Source organism: Elaeis guineensis, chromosome 4 (assembly GCF_000442705.2).
Source record: "Elaeis guineensis isolate ETL-2024a chromosome 4, EG11, whole genome shotgun sequence".
Classification (NCBI taxonomy): Eukaryota; Viridiplantae; Streptophyta; class Magnoliopsida; order Arecales; family Arecaceae; genus Elaeis; species Elaeis guineensis.
In genome coordinates, this window is record NC_025996.2 from 40,891,158 (window position 1) to 40,909,237 (window position 18,080).

General features: G+C 35.3%; 1 protein-coding gene and 2 long non-coding RNA genes across 3 annotated transcripts; all 3 read right to left on the bottom strand.

Annotated features, from left to right (window-relative positions):
• Window positions 1–1,147: 1,147 nt before the first annotated feature.
• On the bottom strand, window positions 1,148–2,174 carry LOC140856961 (uncharacterized). Its single transcript, XR_012140474.1, has 3 exons — window positions 1,849–2,174; window positions 1,670–1,756; window positions 1,148–1,588 (listed from the first exon to the last, which is right to left on the bottom strand). It is a non-coding gene; the product is annotated as an uncharacterized lncRNA (long non-coding RNA).
• Window positions 2,175–3,694: 1,520 nt separating this feature from the next.
• LOC140857478 (uncharacterized) lies at window positions 3,695–13,190 on the bottom strand. Its single transcript, XR_012140941.1, has 3 exons — window positions 13,158–13,190; window positions 5,936–6,139; window positions 3,695–4,049 (listed from the first exon to the last, which is right to left on the bottom strand). It is a non-coding gene; the product is annotated as an uncharacterized lncRNA (long non-coding RNA).
• A 303-nt stretch (window positions 13,191–13,493) lies between these two features.
• Window positions 13,494–17,851, bottom strand: LOC140856962 (tripeptidyl-peptidase 2-like). Its single transcript, XM_073255163.1, has 7 exons — window positions 17,742–17,851; window positions 17,607–17,658; window positions 17,355–17,486; window positions 17,102–17,170; window positions 16,384–16,476; window positions 15,386–15,481; window positions 13,494–13,591 (listed from the first exon to the last, which is right to left on the bottom strand). Exons 1-7 carry the CDS (start codon window positions 17,831–17,833, stop codon window positions 13,523–13,525), a joined length of 603 nt encoding a protein of 200 aa, XP_073111264.1. The 5' UTR covers window positions 17,834–17,851; the 3' UTR covers window positions 13,494–13,522.
• Window positions 17,852–18,080: the final 229 nt, after the last annotated feature.

Sequence of the window (18,080 nt, forward strand, 5' to 3'; positions counted from 1 at the left end):
AATAACATTGATGTTATTAAATGGTAAATATAATAATCTAATAATTATGTTTTTAGAAATATAATACTATAAATTTGCTCTGCATTATAATAATTATGTAAGCTGTTATAATTATAAATTTATAGCAATAATATATTTATTAAATTAAGTAATATATTAAATATAAAAATTATATGATAAAAGTATCTTGTCATTAAATAATTAAATAATTATAAAAGAAAAGTAGTATTGCTATTAAATTATTATCGGATTACTACAACAATAATTACCATAGTAATTGCAGTAACAAGATAGGCTAAACTTATAGTAACTAGATATATTTTTATAATCATAAATAAACAATGAAAGTATATATTATTGTAACAACTATATTTGTTATATAATATTTACAATAATATGATATTATAATTTTTATAATGTTATACAGATTATAATAAGAATCATTATCATACAATAATAATAATAATAATAATAATTAAATATGTATACTATGATCATAATAATGGATATATGTTAAGTGAACACTAATATTACAATGATAAACATAACATTATAAAGTTATTTGATATAATAAGATTTATGTAAATTATTGTACTAAATTATTAAAATATATAATATTAAATTTCAATTTAAATTATGTTGATTTTGTTTGGGGGGTGGTGTGTGGAGAATACAGAAGTTGGTGGGATGGTATTTGCATCTTTGGTCGCCATCAGGACCGTGGGTATTTTTCTGCAAGTGCAAATGCAACACTTGGACGCTCTTCTACACTTCCAACATAGGTTGCAGTTACAATTGCAAGCACTCAGACAATTACAATAGATAAATCACAATCAAATGCTGCACTTGGAATTGCACCTTACTTGATAGTAGGCAACCAACAGTCCCCTCATGTCGCGACTCCATGAGAGTGATCCTTATCAACAACCATAATTGGCTGAGAAGAGGGTGCCAGTAGTCTATCCCTGATGATTGAAATGGTGGGTGTAGATAAGAACAGAGAGATTACAAAAAACAAAAGAGGTGATTGATTGGAGGGAGTGAGGATTCAGAATCGAAATGAAAATGAGTAACTATCATTCCAATTATTTGGTTGAAAAAAATTCCATACCGATTTTAATTCCGGAATAGAATGAAAATGATCCAATGTACCTAGAATTCAATCCCCACTCTTATATATAGATTTAAATTTTCATTCCGATTCCGATTTCTATCATGAAGCAAACGCTTCAGGAAATTTGATCATTTCGATTTCGATTCCAATCGCGAACCAAGCACACCCACAGAATCTACTAAGATCCAAGTGGGACGATTGTTATTTAAGTCACTAATAATTTGGAGATAAACAAAGGATTAAGAAAGGTTGATCAAGTTAGAAGGTGGGGACCATTTTGTCCTCCTCATCAAATGTTAGGGATTTCCAGTATCTCTCCAGAAAGGGGATTATGTTGGAGCTGAGCTTGGAAGCAGTCTGTTATGTCAAAAATGCGAGTCCCTGGAAGGAGTCAACATGTCAAGAAAACCTCCTCTCGATCCAATGAGTCTGAACCGGTTGAAGCAACTGCCGGTTGAAGCTGGTTCAACATATCTATAAGTCAAATGGTTAGAGAGAATGAGATGGCCTAAATTTGGTCTAACTGGCCCCAGAGCTTGAAAACCTAGGTCTAACCTGGCTCAATAGAAAAACAAGGGCTCAAACTGATTCAAGCTGGATAGGCAAGCTGGTCAGGCTCGTCTTTTTGGACCCATCCCGCCCCTGTCGAACCAGTGGAGGATCTGTAAGTGGTTTTTCACAAGAGGGAAGGAATGAAAGAGACAGAAGATGATGAACAGGTAGAGAGAACCTACCATGGAGGAGAGAGGATGTTGGCAGCTACTGGTTACTGAAGGAGCGGATAAGAACACTGGTGGCACCACCAACCATAGAAGGAGAAAGGAATCTCAGAGAGGAAAATCATTAAGGGTACACATTTCCATTAAGTTTGAAACGAATTATATATATATCATATATGAGTATCTACTTCTCTTAAATCCAAAATCAGTAATTGAACACTCAAATCAATGATCTATAATGTTGATCGTAAACATACCTAAAAGCAACAAATCACATGTTTCACAAGTCTCTGACTTATGCATCAAGTAGCCAGAAAAATGTTCGCAATAATATCAAGACCATGTTAGCTATGATTATTCGTAAAAGAGAACCATTTAAACCCCAATCATAAGCAAATGTGTAGACATATATGCATTAGATAGTGAGATCATAAATTAAATAAAAACGGACCTTTTAACTCAGCAGTGGAGCAATACCATGGTAAGACAAAAGTCATTGGTTCAAATATGTTAAAGGGCTTCTTCCACTAAACTCAAGATTTAATCTTCGTTTTCCATATATATATATATAGATGTTATAATATGCAGGTGGTGTATAGACCTCTCTTTATACCCCCTACAAAATTGCACGCTCCAATTTGCCAATACAAAATCTAAACCATGGGATTTAATCTAAATAATTTAAAAAATTTGTGTTAAACATTTTAGTCTAATTTGGATATACCTAGCGTATATATCAAGTTGTCTCAAAATCAGCCCACATATGCACATACATGCATGCACGCACCATTATATATAACTTTATATATGATATAAAGAAATTCTTTGTGCACCACAGACAGTGTAGAAAATCTGACGTGGAGAGCACTACTTTATATAATTGATCCACGTAGGCATCGCTTTCCAATATGCATTTAATGCTTATAGTTCTGTATTTTCATTTAAAAATTTTATATGACAAAAATACTCCTACTTTTTGAAAAAATTATGACATTCTATGATATATTATGACTTCCTACATGCAATATGTCATAATATCGTCCAGAAAATTATGATATCCTGCATCAAATTATGATTTCCTGCATGCAGGATAACATAATATTATCCAGGACGTCATAATATGGTCCAAGATGTCATAATATAGAAGAGATATTTTTATCCAACCACTTTCCAACACGCATTTAATGTCTGCAGTTCTTTTTTTTATTTAAAATTTTAGAATGACAAAAATACTCCTACTCTTTGAAAAAAATCATGTCATCTTATAACATATTATGACATCCTGCGTCAAAATTATGACTTCCTATATGTAGAATTTCATAATATGAACATATGTCATAATTTTTTATAAAGAGTAGGATATTTTCGTCATTCAAAATTTTCAAATTAAAAAATCGAACTGCAAATATTAAATGCGCGTTGGAAAGCGATACCTACGTGGACTAATCATATAAAGCGATGCGCTCCTCGTCAGATTTTCTACACCGCCTGCGGTGTGCAAAGAATTTCGCTATGATATATAAAAGACACATCGGGCTCAGTTCCCGATCGGGCCTACTAGTCCAGGCCAGGCCCTATTTTGTTGGGTCAAAAACTTAGTCCAACCTAGTAAAAATTGGACCCTATCGGGCAGGCAGGCTGCACCGATAACATAAATGAAGAAAGCAGCCCTACGGTGGAATAAAATGCAACTTTACCCACTGAAATTGTAATTAATCTAGCAAACAACTAATCTAATTTCCCTATCAAATATGTAGTCAATCTACCAACCAATTGGATAGGTCAAACCCTAGTACAATGGCTAGTGTAACTTAATGAACGGACATCATAAAAGAAACATAGTGCAATGGCTAGTGTATGCTTAATTTTGAAGTTATTCTGAAACTGAAACTTCTATTTGGAAAAATACTAAAGAAAACAAGTGGTGCTTCTCTGTTGTCTGTCGATTGTATCAATAGCAAAAGCAAAAACCACTTAACCTCATGAAGAGAATGCAATAATGAACATCCGTCACATGTATTATTCAAAAAAATAATCCTTGGAAGTACAAGATCAAATCAGAAAAGAGGCAAACTTGAAGGGAAACGGACGTATATCCACTGCCTCTCATATGATGCCAAATGTGTCCACCCAATCTCCTCAAGCAATTGGATCCTTAGATCATAAAGCTTTTTCTTCGGTGCCTCTGATTCATCCTGAATCATATCAGTCAATACCTGCCATAACGAACACCATCGCATTAACCCAGGATTTTCTGCAATAGTTTTGGTTAGCTTGGCAATTTGCACAACTGAAAGTACGAAAAATTTCTCTAACACATTATTTAAATATTATCCAACATTTCAAATACATTATGATCATTTTCAACAAATTTATATATAATGGATTATGGCAAGAAACTTTCACAAACAAGAACTCTAGAACACATAAATTAATACAATCTTCACTATTTAGCTGGTCAGCGCCAAATGGTAAGTACAAGGAGAGCCAAGAAGTACTCTATAAGTACAAGGAGAGCCAAGAAGTACTCTATAACAAGCACTGAGGAATAACAATTGAAGGTAGTTATTGCTACACTATCGGTCAGGGCATTTGAGTGAGTGCAGTTTTGCAGGAAAAAGAAAAGGTTCTCAAATATGCATGAAAAATCAGAGAATATTTAGTTGTTTTGTCCTAAGAAACAGATTAACACTAAAAGCAGCAAAAGAATATTTTCACTCAAGCCATTTCATTTCCAGATGTTAAAGACAGAAACATAACCAGAATAATCTACTTCAAAAAAAATCTAAAAGCAAATACAAAGAGTCAGAACCTGTGACATATGGAGTTGCATGTTTCTAAGTACCGCAGCCTCATTTTCAGACCTACCTGGCCCAAATCAAGGACATATTGCAAGATAAACTTCATATTAACCACACCAAACAAGGACCAGTCTTTGTGGGCTCTTTCTAAACAGCAAACCCCAACCAATCAGCCTCAGAAAAAGCACTGCTTCCTCTCCTCTCAAATCTTCATTTTCCGCTGTCTCAAAGTTTTCTGTAGAGAAGCAAAGTTCATTTCTTTTGCCCTATTACCTACTACATTTTAGTAAGCATTTCCCCGCTCCCCACCTTGCAAATGTGTATTCTGCAGCACGTCCATGCTCAACATAGAAGGAATTTCCCTTTTTGTAAATAAAAAGACCTATGCTCTCCTCAGCCACTCTTGGTTTCCTTCAGGAGCCAGGGTTGTTCGTTGATTTTGTCTCTCTCTACAGTTTGTATGATCATCCTCATGGTACCATCATGAATAGTAGCAAACCTCTTTCTTTTCATTCCCATTTTGTGTTCATTAATTTTGCAGAGTAAACAATTATGACTACCAAGCATGATGCACAAAAGAATGTAATAGAACAACTAACATGCTTCATGATTCTAAACACAAAAAGCTGAGAATGCAATGCAACCTAATTTTTTTTGATCTCAGGGTTTCTTTTGATGCTTGAGGAGGTGTTTTGAGTTCTGACATCTTAAAGAGAGGAATTACAAGAGAGCATGCATCATATCCTAGCTCGTTTGGTCATGCATATTATGATTGAAACAATGACATTAATATATCATGTGAATTTCATGCAAGAAAAGGAAAAATAAAACCTTTAGGAAGAGGGCTCTTTACTTGCTGAGTAACAATAATAAAGACAATATGAAATTTGGGAAAAAGGATTCAAATACTGATCTTGAACTCATACTAGCTTTTCACCAGAACAGTGTGGTACCGCATACCGACACATGATACAGAATTGCCTCCTGCACCGACACAGCATACCGGTGCCAGAAACCAACCAAAATGATGTGGTACAATTCGTACTACCATATTCGAAACCTTGTTCAGAACTATAACAATCATCAAAAATAATTCAAGATACCCCATTTTATGAAAAATTGTGACTTATCTTACATTCTTCCCTTAATAAAGCATAGAATTCAAAAGATATGAAAGCTTATGCTAGTGTTTGCTTTTCAAAGTTAAAATTAAAAAAAATCATTGACCAAACTCTGACGAAGTTTCAGCAAAAAATGGATCAGAAATAAGTTATTGGAAAAAAGAATTCAAAAGAATTTACCTTTAAAGCTGTTCCAAGTCTTCTGCAACGTCTCTCACGTACCACCAACAGCATGCAGTACTTTGTGGATTTAACATCAACCCATTTCTTCAATTCCTTAAAGTTCTCATCAAAAGGATCTGATTGATCACTTTTGGTAAGAATTTCAGCTCCATCTAAACTTTTGTTGGTAGCAGTCTCAGACTTCTCCACTGACTGATCAGCCTGGTACAAGACAAGACTTATCAAACTGCTTGAAAATTCACCACCAATTGAGACTACTCTCTCAAAAAGAAACCAAACATAGAGCTATTTAAAATTACCCAATGGTAATGGATGTTACAGAATAAGTATTAAACTAAAATAATGAATAATTTAAACACAAGATTGAAAGTCCAGATAATCATGTGAACTAATTAAGAGCTAATTTGCCACGGATTGCATACAATGAAAACAACTTATGTAAGTAATATTTTGCTTTAATCCATTTCTTTCAGGCACTTGATGTGCATCTCTAGTAAGGTGTGAACCATATAGATTAAGAATGTGACACAATTGAGGGAAGAACAATATGAAAAGCATGAATTAGTAAGCTGCTCCAAGCAAGGATTAAAGCACTATGCATCATGCACATGATGATACGAAGGTATGCATAACAAGTGCATAAGACCTGCCAATACTTGGCAGGCATCAGTATTGGATCGCCAAATGGGGCCAAACTACCTGGTTCACTCCATATGGAGCCGAACCGGTGCTAGGCCTGGTCAGTTCAGCCCTTTTTTGAAAAACAACCCAAACCACTCCAAACTGGGCGATTCAGAGTGGTACCAGGCCAAGCCACCCGGTTTGTGGTAGTTCAGCCTCATCACTCAATTTGGCCTGGTTTGTGGCGGTTCAGCCCCATCACCCATATTTGAGTGATGGAAAGGCATGAGAAGGCTCTCGAGCCTTCTCAAGTCGTTCTTTTCCATTTTCCTCAAAATCCCTCACACCCACACCCCCCCCCCAAGCCAAAAACAGTTAGAAATTGACCTCAAACGCCGGATTCAAGGTAAGATGCTTCTCCCCTACCTCCCTTCTCTCTTTTTTTCAAGCTCAAATATTCTCAAAAATTAGAAAAACAAGGGGAGATCATGCCAAAAGTTTTGATTTCAGCATTGTAAATCTATGGATGATATACACAATGACACGAAAATCATTAATTTTAATTAAATATATAATTTTTAAAATTAAAAATACGTATTTGAAAATAAAATTATTTGAAGAATTTAAAAAATAATTATAAAATCAGAATATTATTTAGGGGCATACAAGCTACTTCAAACATAAATTTGGTGTCCATTAATGAAAGGTTGGTGCATCATGCACATAATGACCTAGACCTAAATTTGAACAAAAACTAAGGAATAAGTAGCTTTTGATGCATGCCAAGCGGCTTAAAAAAATATATATATAACATCCATGGTAGGGTTTTACATAGATCCAAGCTAAAATTAATTTTTCAAATTCTTTATATTTTAAATATTCCTAATTTAAAAATAACAAAAAAAGTATAATTAATACAAAAAATATGAAAAAAATAATACTATGATTTAGATAATTCAGAAGTATTTTTTGAAACACAACATATTTTTGTGAATTTATGATATTTAAAATTATTTTTTAATAAAAATATTGTTAAAGATTAAGAATAATTATGAAAAATTAGAACTATGTATTACATAATTCAAAAGTATTTTCTGAAATAGAAAACATGTTCTTTAAAAAAAAGGACTTAGAACGTGACATCGATTGGGACCATGGACAAATGCTCTCAGTCAGCACTATTAAACATGCAACTAGTGCAACACAAAGTTCAAGAAAGTAAGGATAACTAGGTTGAAGTAGCACTTGGCTGGTGATTACCCTGTGTAGCTATATGCCGAAAATACCCACAGGAGGTCCAACAGCTGATGAAACACTTTACTAATTTCAGAACAGTGAAGGAGAGGGTTTCGAAGAAGAATATGATGGATCGCCGAGTCACAGAGCTACCTCTCTATCACTTCAGAAAGTTAGAGGAGACCTCTATTTTAGATAATGAGGCACAGATCCAAGCTACTATCAAAATGAGCTTGGATGATCAGTGGCAACTTAAGGAGTTGGCCAAGCATAGGACTGGATTTGGACTATCCCACTACGAGTCGGCATTGGCCCTATAACCAATGGAGGAGAATCAGAGTTCAGGAGAACCTCCTCAATTAGAGATGCCGTCAATAGAGGTGGTGGCCATATTGCATTTATGTTAGAGACTTTTAGCAGTAGAAAGAAGTCCTTTAGATAGATTCCACCATGAGCCACCATCTACAACTTGGATCCACACACCTTCCCAAAGCAATAATTCAAAGCAACAAAGAATTGATAGTATGTTAAAGGACAAGAAGAAGGATATCTGACGAGCTATTGAATCCTGATTTTACATCAGCCACATCCTAGCGAGCAGCAGGTAGCACATATTATCGCTTTGTCATTGCATCCATACAAGTTGTTGATCCAAACATAGATCCTCCAAGATTGAAGAACATCTGCGATGAGCTCCTTGACAATAACAAGGAGCTATAGAAATGGATTGCATCATATCAGAGCAAGTGGCCCATATATTGACCGACGATAATGTGTGATGATTGGACCGATCCTACCAAATAGAGCATCATCAGCTTCCTGACATACTGTGATGAAAAATATTTTTTTAGAAGTCAATTGATGCATTAAATCGGGTGCATGATGCTGTATACATCCTTTGATAAAGGAGATGATTGATTAGATAGGAGAGCAAAAATCGTGCAAGTTATTATCAATAATAGGCCGCAGGAGAGATCCTGATAAAGCAGCGACCGCATATTTTCTAGAATCCATGTGCTGCATATTGTATGAACCTCATGTTGTTAGATATTGGAAGGCTTCATAGGGTGCAGCAGGTGGTAGAGTCAACACAAACTATCACTAGATTCATCTATAAGCACATATGGGTCCTGTCACTGATGCAGAGATGAATAAAGGAGAGATTTTGAGACTAAATGTCACATGGTTCGCTAGTAACTACAATGCATTTGATAGCCTTCTTGACAAGAAAGTAGATTTGTGGTCAAATATTTGTCAATGCCAAGTGGTAGGAGAACAGATATATGAGAGCCAGAATATGAGAGCCGGCATTGGGGAGAGTACTATTGAGAACATAGTGACAAAACAGACATTCTGGCAGCGGGCCACGAAGATAGTGAAGGTTATTAAGCTTTTACATGAGATGCGTTAGACCGTAAACAGTGAGAGATATCCCAAATGGGCTTTTTATATCACATGATGGAGAGGATAAAGCATCAGATCAGGATGGCAGATCCGAAACATGCCCAGAGTACATCAAGATCACTGAGCAACGATGGAACTACCTAATGGACAGGGACTTGTATTTAACCAACAAGAAATTATGAACGTTCTAAAAATTTCAATGCTCTTGAACAACTTTACTTAAATAATTATAAAATCTATCTGCAGCTTACTATTTGAACCCCAAATTCCAATAAATCATACCTGGGATAGACATGGACGAGCTTCTGACCATCCTATATAATGTGATATACTTCAAATATCACAACCGTCTAAAAGAGCTAAATTAGGTTAGGTGGCATGTTTTTGTTAACTGTATCTTCAACCAGGAACATATTATAACATGTATATTTTTCACAGGCAAAAATATTTAGAAGGGCATCGAAAGCTTTAGAGGTGCGACAGATGTTGTAAGAAAAAAAAAAAAGGATGAATCCAAATAGAATAGATATTAATGACAACTCGTGCTGATATTACATAACTATTAATACAATACAATCTTATACATAATTTTGCTCTATGGTTTTACAATTGAAAGGTGGATTCATTTTGGGTTATCGACAATAAATGTAAAACGAGTTGCCATCCGGATCTTCTCCCAGATGGTCTCCTCGAGTGATTATAAGCACCATTGGTCAACCTTTGCCCTCATCCATGGTAAGCAGGGGAACCATCTAACACAGACGTTTCAACGATCTTGTATATTGTCAATACAATCTGAGATTGAGGCTGAAATGCATTTAGAAGAAAGTTGACTGAAGTACTCAAATCCGACCATGAAAGCTTTAGTTCATGATGATGAAGATCCAATGATCAGATGACTTGAAGGCCAACAGTAGGAGCTGGAGCTTGATGAACCAAGATCGCCTCCACGATCAACCAATTTTATAACTAGCGAAACTAGGGTGGATGCTAAGCAATGGGCAAATAGCAACATTCCATTCAGGATACCAGCTAATCAGCCACAGGTAGAGGGTCATGGAGAGTCATTCATCATGTTACTCTATGTTTGAGACATGCTCCTAAAGATTTGATCAAAAGATGGTTAGATGAGACCACCACGCTACCCGCTCATCTTAGAAAATAGGACGACATCCATCCTCCCAGCTTAGCCACCTAAAGCGAGGCACAAGGGGAGGACAAGCAACTACTTAGCACAGAGACAAAAAAAACAAAGGCAATTGGCAATGGAGCGTGGAGTCAGTTCACTCAGATTTAGAGATTAAGGAGACAGTGATGAGTTCTGATGGTCATGGCTTTGGTGGCCAGGGATAGAGTGGAGCACAAAAAACCATTTATGAGATACAATCTCATGATGGTCCTTAATTCATCAGTGAGTTTCAGTTTACGTATGCCACATAAGATAAGAAACATGGTGCACAAGCTAGTAAGCCCGCAATAATACGATTGCATAAAATACGGGCTCTTTGAGGTCGTTTAGGACATGATGCAGCTCACAATATCTCGCACGTGGAGTAGGATCCATGGATATATCATATTCATCCTCATATTCTAGATCCTATTATCCATACCCATAAGCAGCTTATGATCCATATAGATATGGGTATGGTGCATCCAAGGTATCATTTCTAATGACTACTATCCTATGTAGTTCGAAGCATCTTACGGTTTGAATTTGCTGCCAACATATTCAGATGGATCCCTCCATAGCCTCCCTATCAGCCAGATGACACCTCTTAAAGCCTAAAACTTCAACGAGAGATCTCAGACCTAGTTTACAACCTAGCGCACATACCTTATGAGATAAGCATATAGGACTACAATGCCGCTTGGTTAGAGGGATGAATTGATGTTACCTCCTAATTGTACAAATGATCCGGACATTTATAAATGACATCGGTATGTATATTTTAAAAAACATGCAATTGATTGTATCATTTTATGTTTTGTATCTTATTAATTGATTTGAGTATATTAGAATTCGATAATATCTAATCCTTACGAAGCTATCCCTAGGCTAGTCCTTTAAGGCTACCTCTAAAACAAAGCATCACGTCTGGCTTAGATCCACATTACGCCGGGCTCAGATCTGCTACCACCATCGTTGACTTCCACCTTCCAAGACTTGGGATCTAAGTCTATACGTCTAGAAGCATCATTAAGGGTGCACTAGTGTAATAGAAATATCAAATAACATCAACAAACATCAATTTGGACTTAAAATCATTCAGAAACAAAAAAAAAATGATTAAAGACCTTGAAACAAAAAAAATTGAAAAAAATAAAAAAAGAAACTTTGTGTGCCGGTTTGGAATTGGCACGCCTTGCCATATCATGTCAGTCTATATGGAACCGGTATTGCACCACACCAGGCACTGACTGATTCAAGTCCTGGTACCAGTCCGATGAACCTTATCACTAAGAGATGATGCAAAAATGTTAATATGTACACATAAGAAACAATAAGAAACACTGCACAAGCCTAAATTTTAGTATTTTGGCTACGTTCAACTACTACCCAGTATGCAATAACAATAACATATGCATTTAGATTTTTTCCAAGTGCTATTTAGAGAATTAGGATTCCAACTGATGAATTCTAACCTGCTGATTATTACATCAGCATCAGTCCAAAGCAAAGATAAATCAAGTTTACTAACATTTGCTATTATCATTATTTTAATTCAATACAGTTTAAAAATTAAGCATCTTGTGCAAATGTTGTAATATCTTTAGATGTCACGTAGATCTATCAGCATAGCTTCAATTCAATACATGATTACCAATGATAAAATGAAATAAAACCAATTCACACTGAGATGGGTTGATACAGAATCTACACCCTGTATCATTGTTCTCAACTTTGCTTCATGGCATGCATAGCATCATTTCATATGACATGGAACAAACACTCTCATCTTAAATGCAACTGCGTATATCAGGATATTACTAAAGGAAATACTAGAAAATCTGTACTATACATTTGGATAAATTTGAAGCCGCCAATTCTAAATAGTAATGTCATTCAGATACCTGTTCTTAAGATTAATTAATGGGAAATATATATAATAAAAAAAACAAATGATAGCAATGTGAAATATCCATTCAAGGAGTCATGAGAGCAAGAAGTGATGAAAGCAAGAAATTCCTAGCAAGGTCTGGGGAATCAATAGTAGCTGTAGTGGACAATTTTGCAGATGACTTGAGGTGTAAGTGGTGGCTCTGTATTATTTCACTTCATTTGAAACAGAGTTGAACAATGAGACTAGGGAAACAATGAATATTGTTTAGAAATATGAAAGTTAATAAGGGACAAATTTACGTGCAAACTAGGAAAACATACGAGTATAGGCAGTTGGCATTGAAATGAATATCTGTGAAGATGAGGGTGTTCTTAGATTTAATGATCAAGAGCCATCAGAAAACAAAAATTATGTTTTATATTTATAAGAAAACAGACGAAACATATGACGTCCTGAATAACATTTGGTTATTTTGGATGCATTGAGAAGCTCATTGGAGAACATGAGTGAAAAAAAATCATCTGAGATAGCTTCATCACACTCAGCACTGTCCAAAGATGCCACAGTGAGGGAGGCATTCTGGTATGCAAGTTGAAGAGTCAAAAACAGATTCCTTTTCTTGTCCTTTTGATACAAAGGATCTCTTTTCTTGAAAAGAGATGATTGAATGGATCTGTAGTCAGAAATTTGCATGTTTTTTTTTATAAGAAAATGTTGGAAGGATTAAAGAAACATTAGAGATTGTAGATTTTGCAATCAATTTTGGTCTCACTGAGACAAAAGCTAGATCTCTTTTCAAGACAAAAATTAAACAAAACAAATATTGGTGAAATCAGATTAATCTAGAATTCTAGATAATATGGAATTATGGATGCTTAACAAATAAGTAATCTTACCTCAAAAGATTCATATCTGCCAGTGCTAGGCCCTTTTGATACAAAGCCCTCTGCCAATTTGGTCACGAGTAACTTCCATCTTCTTCTTAATTTTCTGCAAAAGAGCAAGAATTCAAAATGAAATGTAATTTCAGCTTTTAATTTAGGATTAAGCAGGACTATTGAATTGATAATAGGAATTAAAATAATATTCACTGAGATAAAAAGCTAATGCATGAAATCTTTACACAAGAAGTGTAACTATAAGCCCTGAATGAAGTATCTTAATCTAGACACTTCTTCCTCGAATAATCAAGAACCATTAGATGAAAGAATAACTGCAAAATTTAGTTTAACCTCTGCTTCTTCATCCTCAGGATCTGACTTTAGGATAAGCACTTTGCTAACTCTTCTCTGTCAATACTGTCAATGACCTCATCAGCTGCATCAACGATCTGAAAAAGAGATGGATAATAAAGGGGGTTAAAAAAAAAAAACCTGGAAACATGTTAGTTTCAGCATATAATGAACAATAGATAAAATGTTCAGGAAGTTCATGATAAAAAAATGATACTTAAAATACACTTATAACATGCTTATCCTTTAAGAAGTAATTTTACCAGATTTTTTCTGTTTAGGTAGCTTTTAGCAAAGTTCACAGGTTCCCTTTTTGTTTATTGTTTCAGTTTCCAATCAATCTTCTCTCCGATATTTTGAAGCAGAAGGTAGTCAAAATTGTTATTTTATCAGAAGACTCAATACATTTGGAAGTGTTGGTCGGTGGACAGATGGAAATGGCATAGTTTTGGCAATAGCTGAGGTAGTAATGGAAACAAGGGTAGTGACGAGATAGGCTGCAGGTTGCAGAACTGGTAGTGGTATGACTAACAGCAGTGGTGGGAGTGTCGACAGTAATGGTGAGAATTTGGAGATTGGAGGTGATGGTCATAGCAGTGGTCACAATGGTGGAAAAAAGTAGTGCTGATGGTAAGGTGGCATGGTCGTGGTCCCAACAGTGGCAATAATGCATCCCATTTGGTGTTGGTGGCACCATGGTCATGGGTGGCACATGGAACTGGCAATGGCAATAGCAATTAAGGGGTGGTAGCAGTGGCAATCGTGGCAGTGACAATGGAATGATTGTGCTCGTGGAGGGTTAATGGCACCAGTAGTGCTTGCAATGGAGCTGGCAATGCGAAAGAGCAGGGAGAACCTGATTTCCTCTTTTCTTTTTTTTTTTTTTTTTTTTTTTAAATGAAGGCCAAAATGTTCCGCTATCAAATATATTAGAAAAGATTCTTGAGAAAGAAAGACAGCACAATTTGTTCCTTGCATTCCACTTTCCATTCTTAACAAAAAGAAAAATGACACTAAAGCAGTGCCAAACAAATAATAGAATTTTCCAACACAAAATCAAGAAATCTTGGAAGGTTTTCATCATAGGCAAGATCTTGACCAAAATATAGTTCATAATTACCAACCTTTCACCAATATGATAAAACTGATATCTCTGCCTTTATTATCTCAACTGACATATACTAATAGTCTAATATACAACTAGATTGACATAAACTGCTATTTCATAATCATCCTTTTACACTTAAAATTAATTTTTAAATATTAAACATCAATACGGGAGTTAGTTCTAGGTTTATATCATATTGGCCAGGATCCAACATCTCAGTTATTACAATATTGACCAAAATCTCTAGAAATCCTGGTATCCAATATTTTCCAACTTTATATCTAGCCCAAGATAACTGACATTTAGATTCACCCTAGTATTATGTAGCCACCAAGATGGCCAAGATCATCAGTTCTAATGGAAGCAATTTATTAATGGACAACAGGACAAGAACATTTCACAGATAGATTAGGAACATAAACAAAAATTGTTACTTTGTTCTAGCTCATGGTAACATCATATTATTCTTCATAAAGGTGAATATAAATAAATTCAAGCAACAATTGGCACACAAACCAAACAAAAGGAAAAATGATGCACAATCATTCAAAATAATCACTTTCTAATTTTCGGCCTTTGATTTCGACTTATTAAGTACTTATGAGGGACTATCTTCATGTTTATCAAAATTGCACATGATCGATATATTAAAAAAAAATATTTTCCAAAAATATTCATGAAGATGATCTTGGAGTTCAATTTCAAGATACAAGCGATCGTCAACATATAGACAGATTCTGTCTTCACAAATAATTAAAACATCATTATATTAGTATATACTTGCCTCTTTGTCACGGCTAACCTTGTCTTGGTCAGCACCACTTGAAAGTAAGCCCTCCAAAATTTTGGCAAGCAATGGAGTATACTTTGGATAGTCCGTCTGCAGGTACAAAAATGATGGTTGAAATGAAAAAGGGTCAAAAATTTAGAGAACACCACATAAAGATAGATTCTGAGTTATAAGGCAGTGACCTTTTAAAAGAAACATTTGCTAGCAAACATAAGTCAAGAGATAATAAAAATAATATATGGATATATAAAAGGAAAGTAAAGATAAAATAAAATTAATAAAACACAAAACAAATCATTGTGTCATATTTTTGAATTGTGCATTTGGAAGGGCTTGACGCACAGGCCAGGGTATCCAAAATAAATGGTTCTAGTTTTGTAGACAATTTAGACGTAGTAAATCACATGAAATGATTTAGATTATCATTTATGAGACCTCATCATAAAATTTGACATGATTCAAGTGGGTCATAGTTCCAGTCAACCGGCCATAGCACGCCGAACCTTGCACTGTGAGATCTCTCACATTATGAGGAGGGAAGGAACCCTCACGGCCTGTTTTGACACCTTTAACTGTGTCACATATCCCACGTTAATGCAAAGTTGCCAGGCAACGAAGCAGACTGATAAAAGATAATGGAAGGATCCTGGGGAGTTAATCCCTCTCCACAATTTTCTTAAGGAAACCCATCGACAATTCTGATTTATTGTATTCCAAAAATCTCAAGATTGCAAACTCTCTCTCCCTAGTCCCCCAATTTCTCCACATCTGCCAACCTTTTCTTTTTGACCCTTCCAATTATAGCAGGAAACCTCACATAGATATGGTGTCACAGGTCTAAAAAGGTCCTTGATCTACTAGCAATTACTAGGCTGAAATCATACACTAGTGCACCCAACCTTTAAGAACTTCCCCTTTTTCTGTCAATATCAAAATATATAAACCATTAAAAGATGGGAATAGAAAGAAGAAAATGGCAGATGGAATGCTACCTTAAGAGAAGTGGAAAGTTCATTCCATGCTAATCTCTCTTCTTCAGTATCTCGTTTCAGGCTTGACAGAACCTTTATCTTAGCATCTCGTACCTGATCAAAGTGAGCATGTTAACACAAAAGAACTATCTAGTGTAGCAGATCTATTTTAAATAGATGAACACAAAAAAATGTGTACAATTTAAATTGCTATGTACCAAACTTTTTGTACTTTCATATAATATACAAAGATGAATAATAGGAACTGGTAAGTCTCCAAAATTATAGTGGAAAATGAGACATTAATATGGCTATTATTTAGTATTTGAAATATCTTACCATACCGAGGTTTAGATCAAATTCAGAAAGCAGATTTAAGCATTCAAGTACTAGGAAAATAACATGCAAAATAAAGAAATGCTGGTCGATTTGCATTACATGGTAAAGTACATACCATGTTAATGCCTTGCATGCAGCACTGGCACACTATCAGCTGCATACCAGTGCACTGCATGCCACAGCACTGGTGCACACTAAGCACTGGCACAGCATGCAGGATAGAAGCTGCACTAGTGCTCAACTGACATGTGAATAGTGCACAATATGTCAATCTAGGGAAATGAGTGCACATGCACAAACCATGAGGAACTTTACCAGTCAAAACCACATATTAGGAATATCATGTAAAACACAACAAAATAAGCCACAACCTGCAATGGACAAATTGTATTTTAATTACCTCTTCTTCCAAACGCTCAGAGACACTTTTTGTGCAGGTACCAGTACCCTTTCCTTTGTCTTCATCAACCTGTAAAACATAATTCTAAAATATAGTAAAAACCCATGAAGTTGAGGTAACCAACAGCTCCAAAGGATATCATGTATACCATGATCTTTAGACCACAAAGTCAAGCAGCTCAAAAATTTTGAAAACACTTGACTGAGAAAGTTGAAGAACTGAGAAAGTTGAAGAAAGTCAACCATATTCTTACCTTGGATGGTGGTATAAGATAAGATACACGATAAGATACTGGTGGTTTTTGGTTTTGGTCATCATTTTTGCTGCTAACTGTTACAGTACCATAGGATATTGATCCAAGCAATACGGCTCCAGCAGGAGAGTTCTGCAAGCATTACAATTATTCAAAAGTCATACACTATAATATATTAAAGGAGAAAAGGATAACCAGTCATTGGTTCACTTTGAAAAAAAAATACAATGGCGCTCTGCAACTGATAGATACCTTTGCAAGCTTTTCTTTGGATGGTGGACCCAGATAAAATGCTTCTGGTTCACTGGAAAAAAATATGGAAGCCTAGATTAGGCCAACAAAAGCTTGTTAAAGGATGATGGCATGATCTGAAAAAAATTAGTGTACCCAGGAACTAAAACTGTGGTTTTAAAGGTGGCATTTCCGATTATGGGGCCATCAGGTTGAGAAAAAAAGCTCAATCGAATGCGGTCCTGCATTTAAAAATGAAGTTTTATATCAGTTGTACGAAGATTTCCTTCAAATAGAATAAAGCTTGTTACTGCTGGCACAATGCAGAAAGTTCCAAATTATATTCAAGAATTTATAGTTATCTTGAATAACATATATATATATATATATATATATATAAAGTACTATGTGAAATCTTCAATTTTTTCCTCTTCTTCTATCCCTATCCCATAGGTACAGCATTTGAATCAATAGAGAACCTTTTCTTCTGTATAA

Excerpts from the sequence above, each read along its gene's own strand:
- LOC140856962 (XM_073255163.1), bottom strand. The coding sequence starts at position 17,833 with ATGCAGGACCGCATTCGATTGAGCTTTTTTTCTCAACCTGATGGCCCC. Across the intron at positions 17,659-17,741 it reads ACCACAGTTTTAGTTCCTGG|TGAACCAGAAGCATTTTATC; the intron begins GTACACTAATTT and ends ATTTTTTTCCAG. Across the intron at positions 15,482-16,383 it reads AACTTTCCACTTCTCTTAAG|ACGGACTATCCAAAGTATAC; the intron begins GTAGCATTCCAT and ends TTGTACCTGCAG.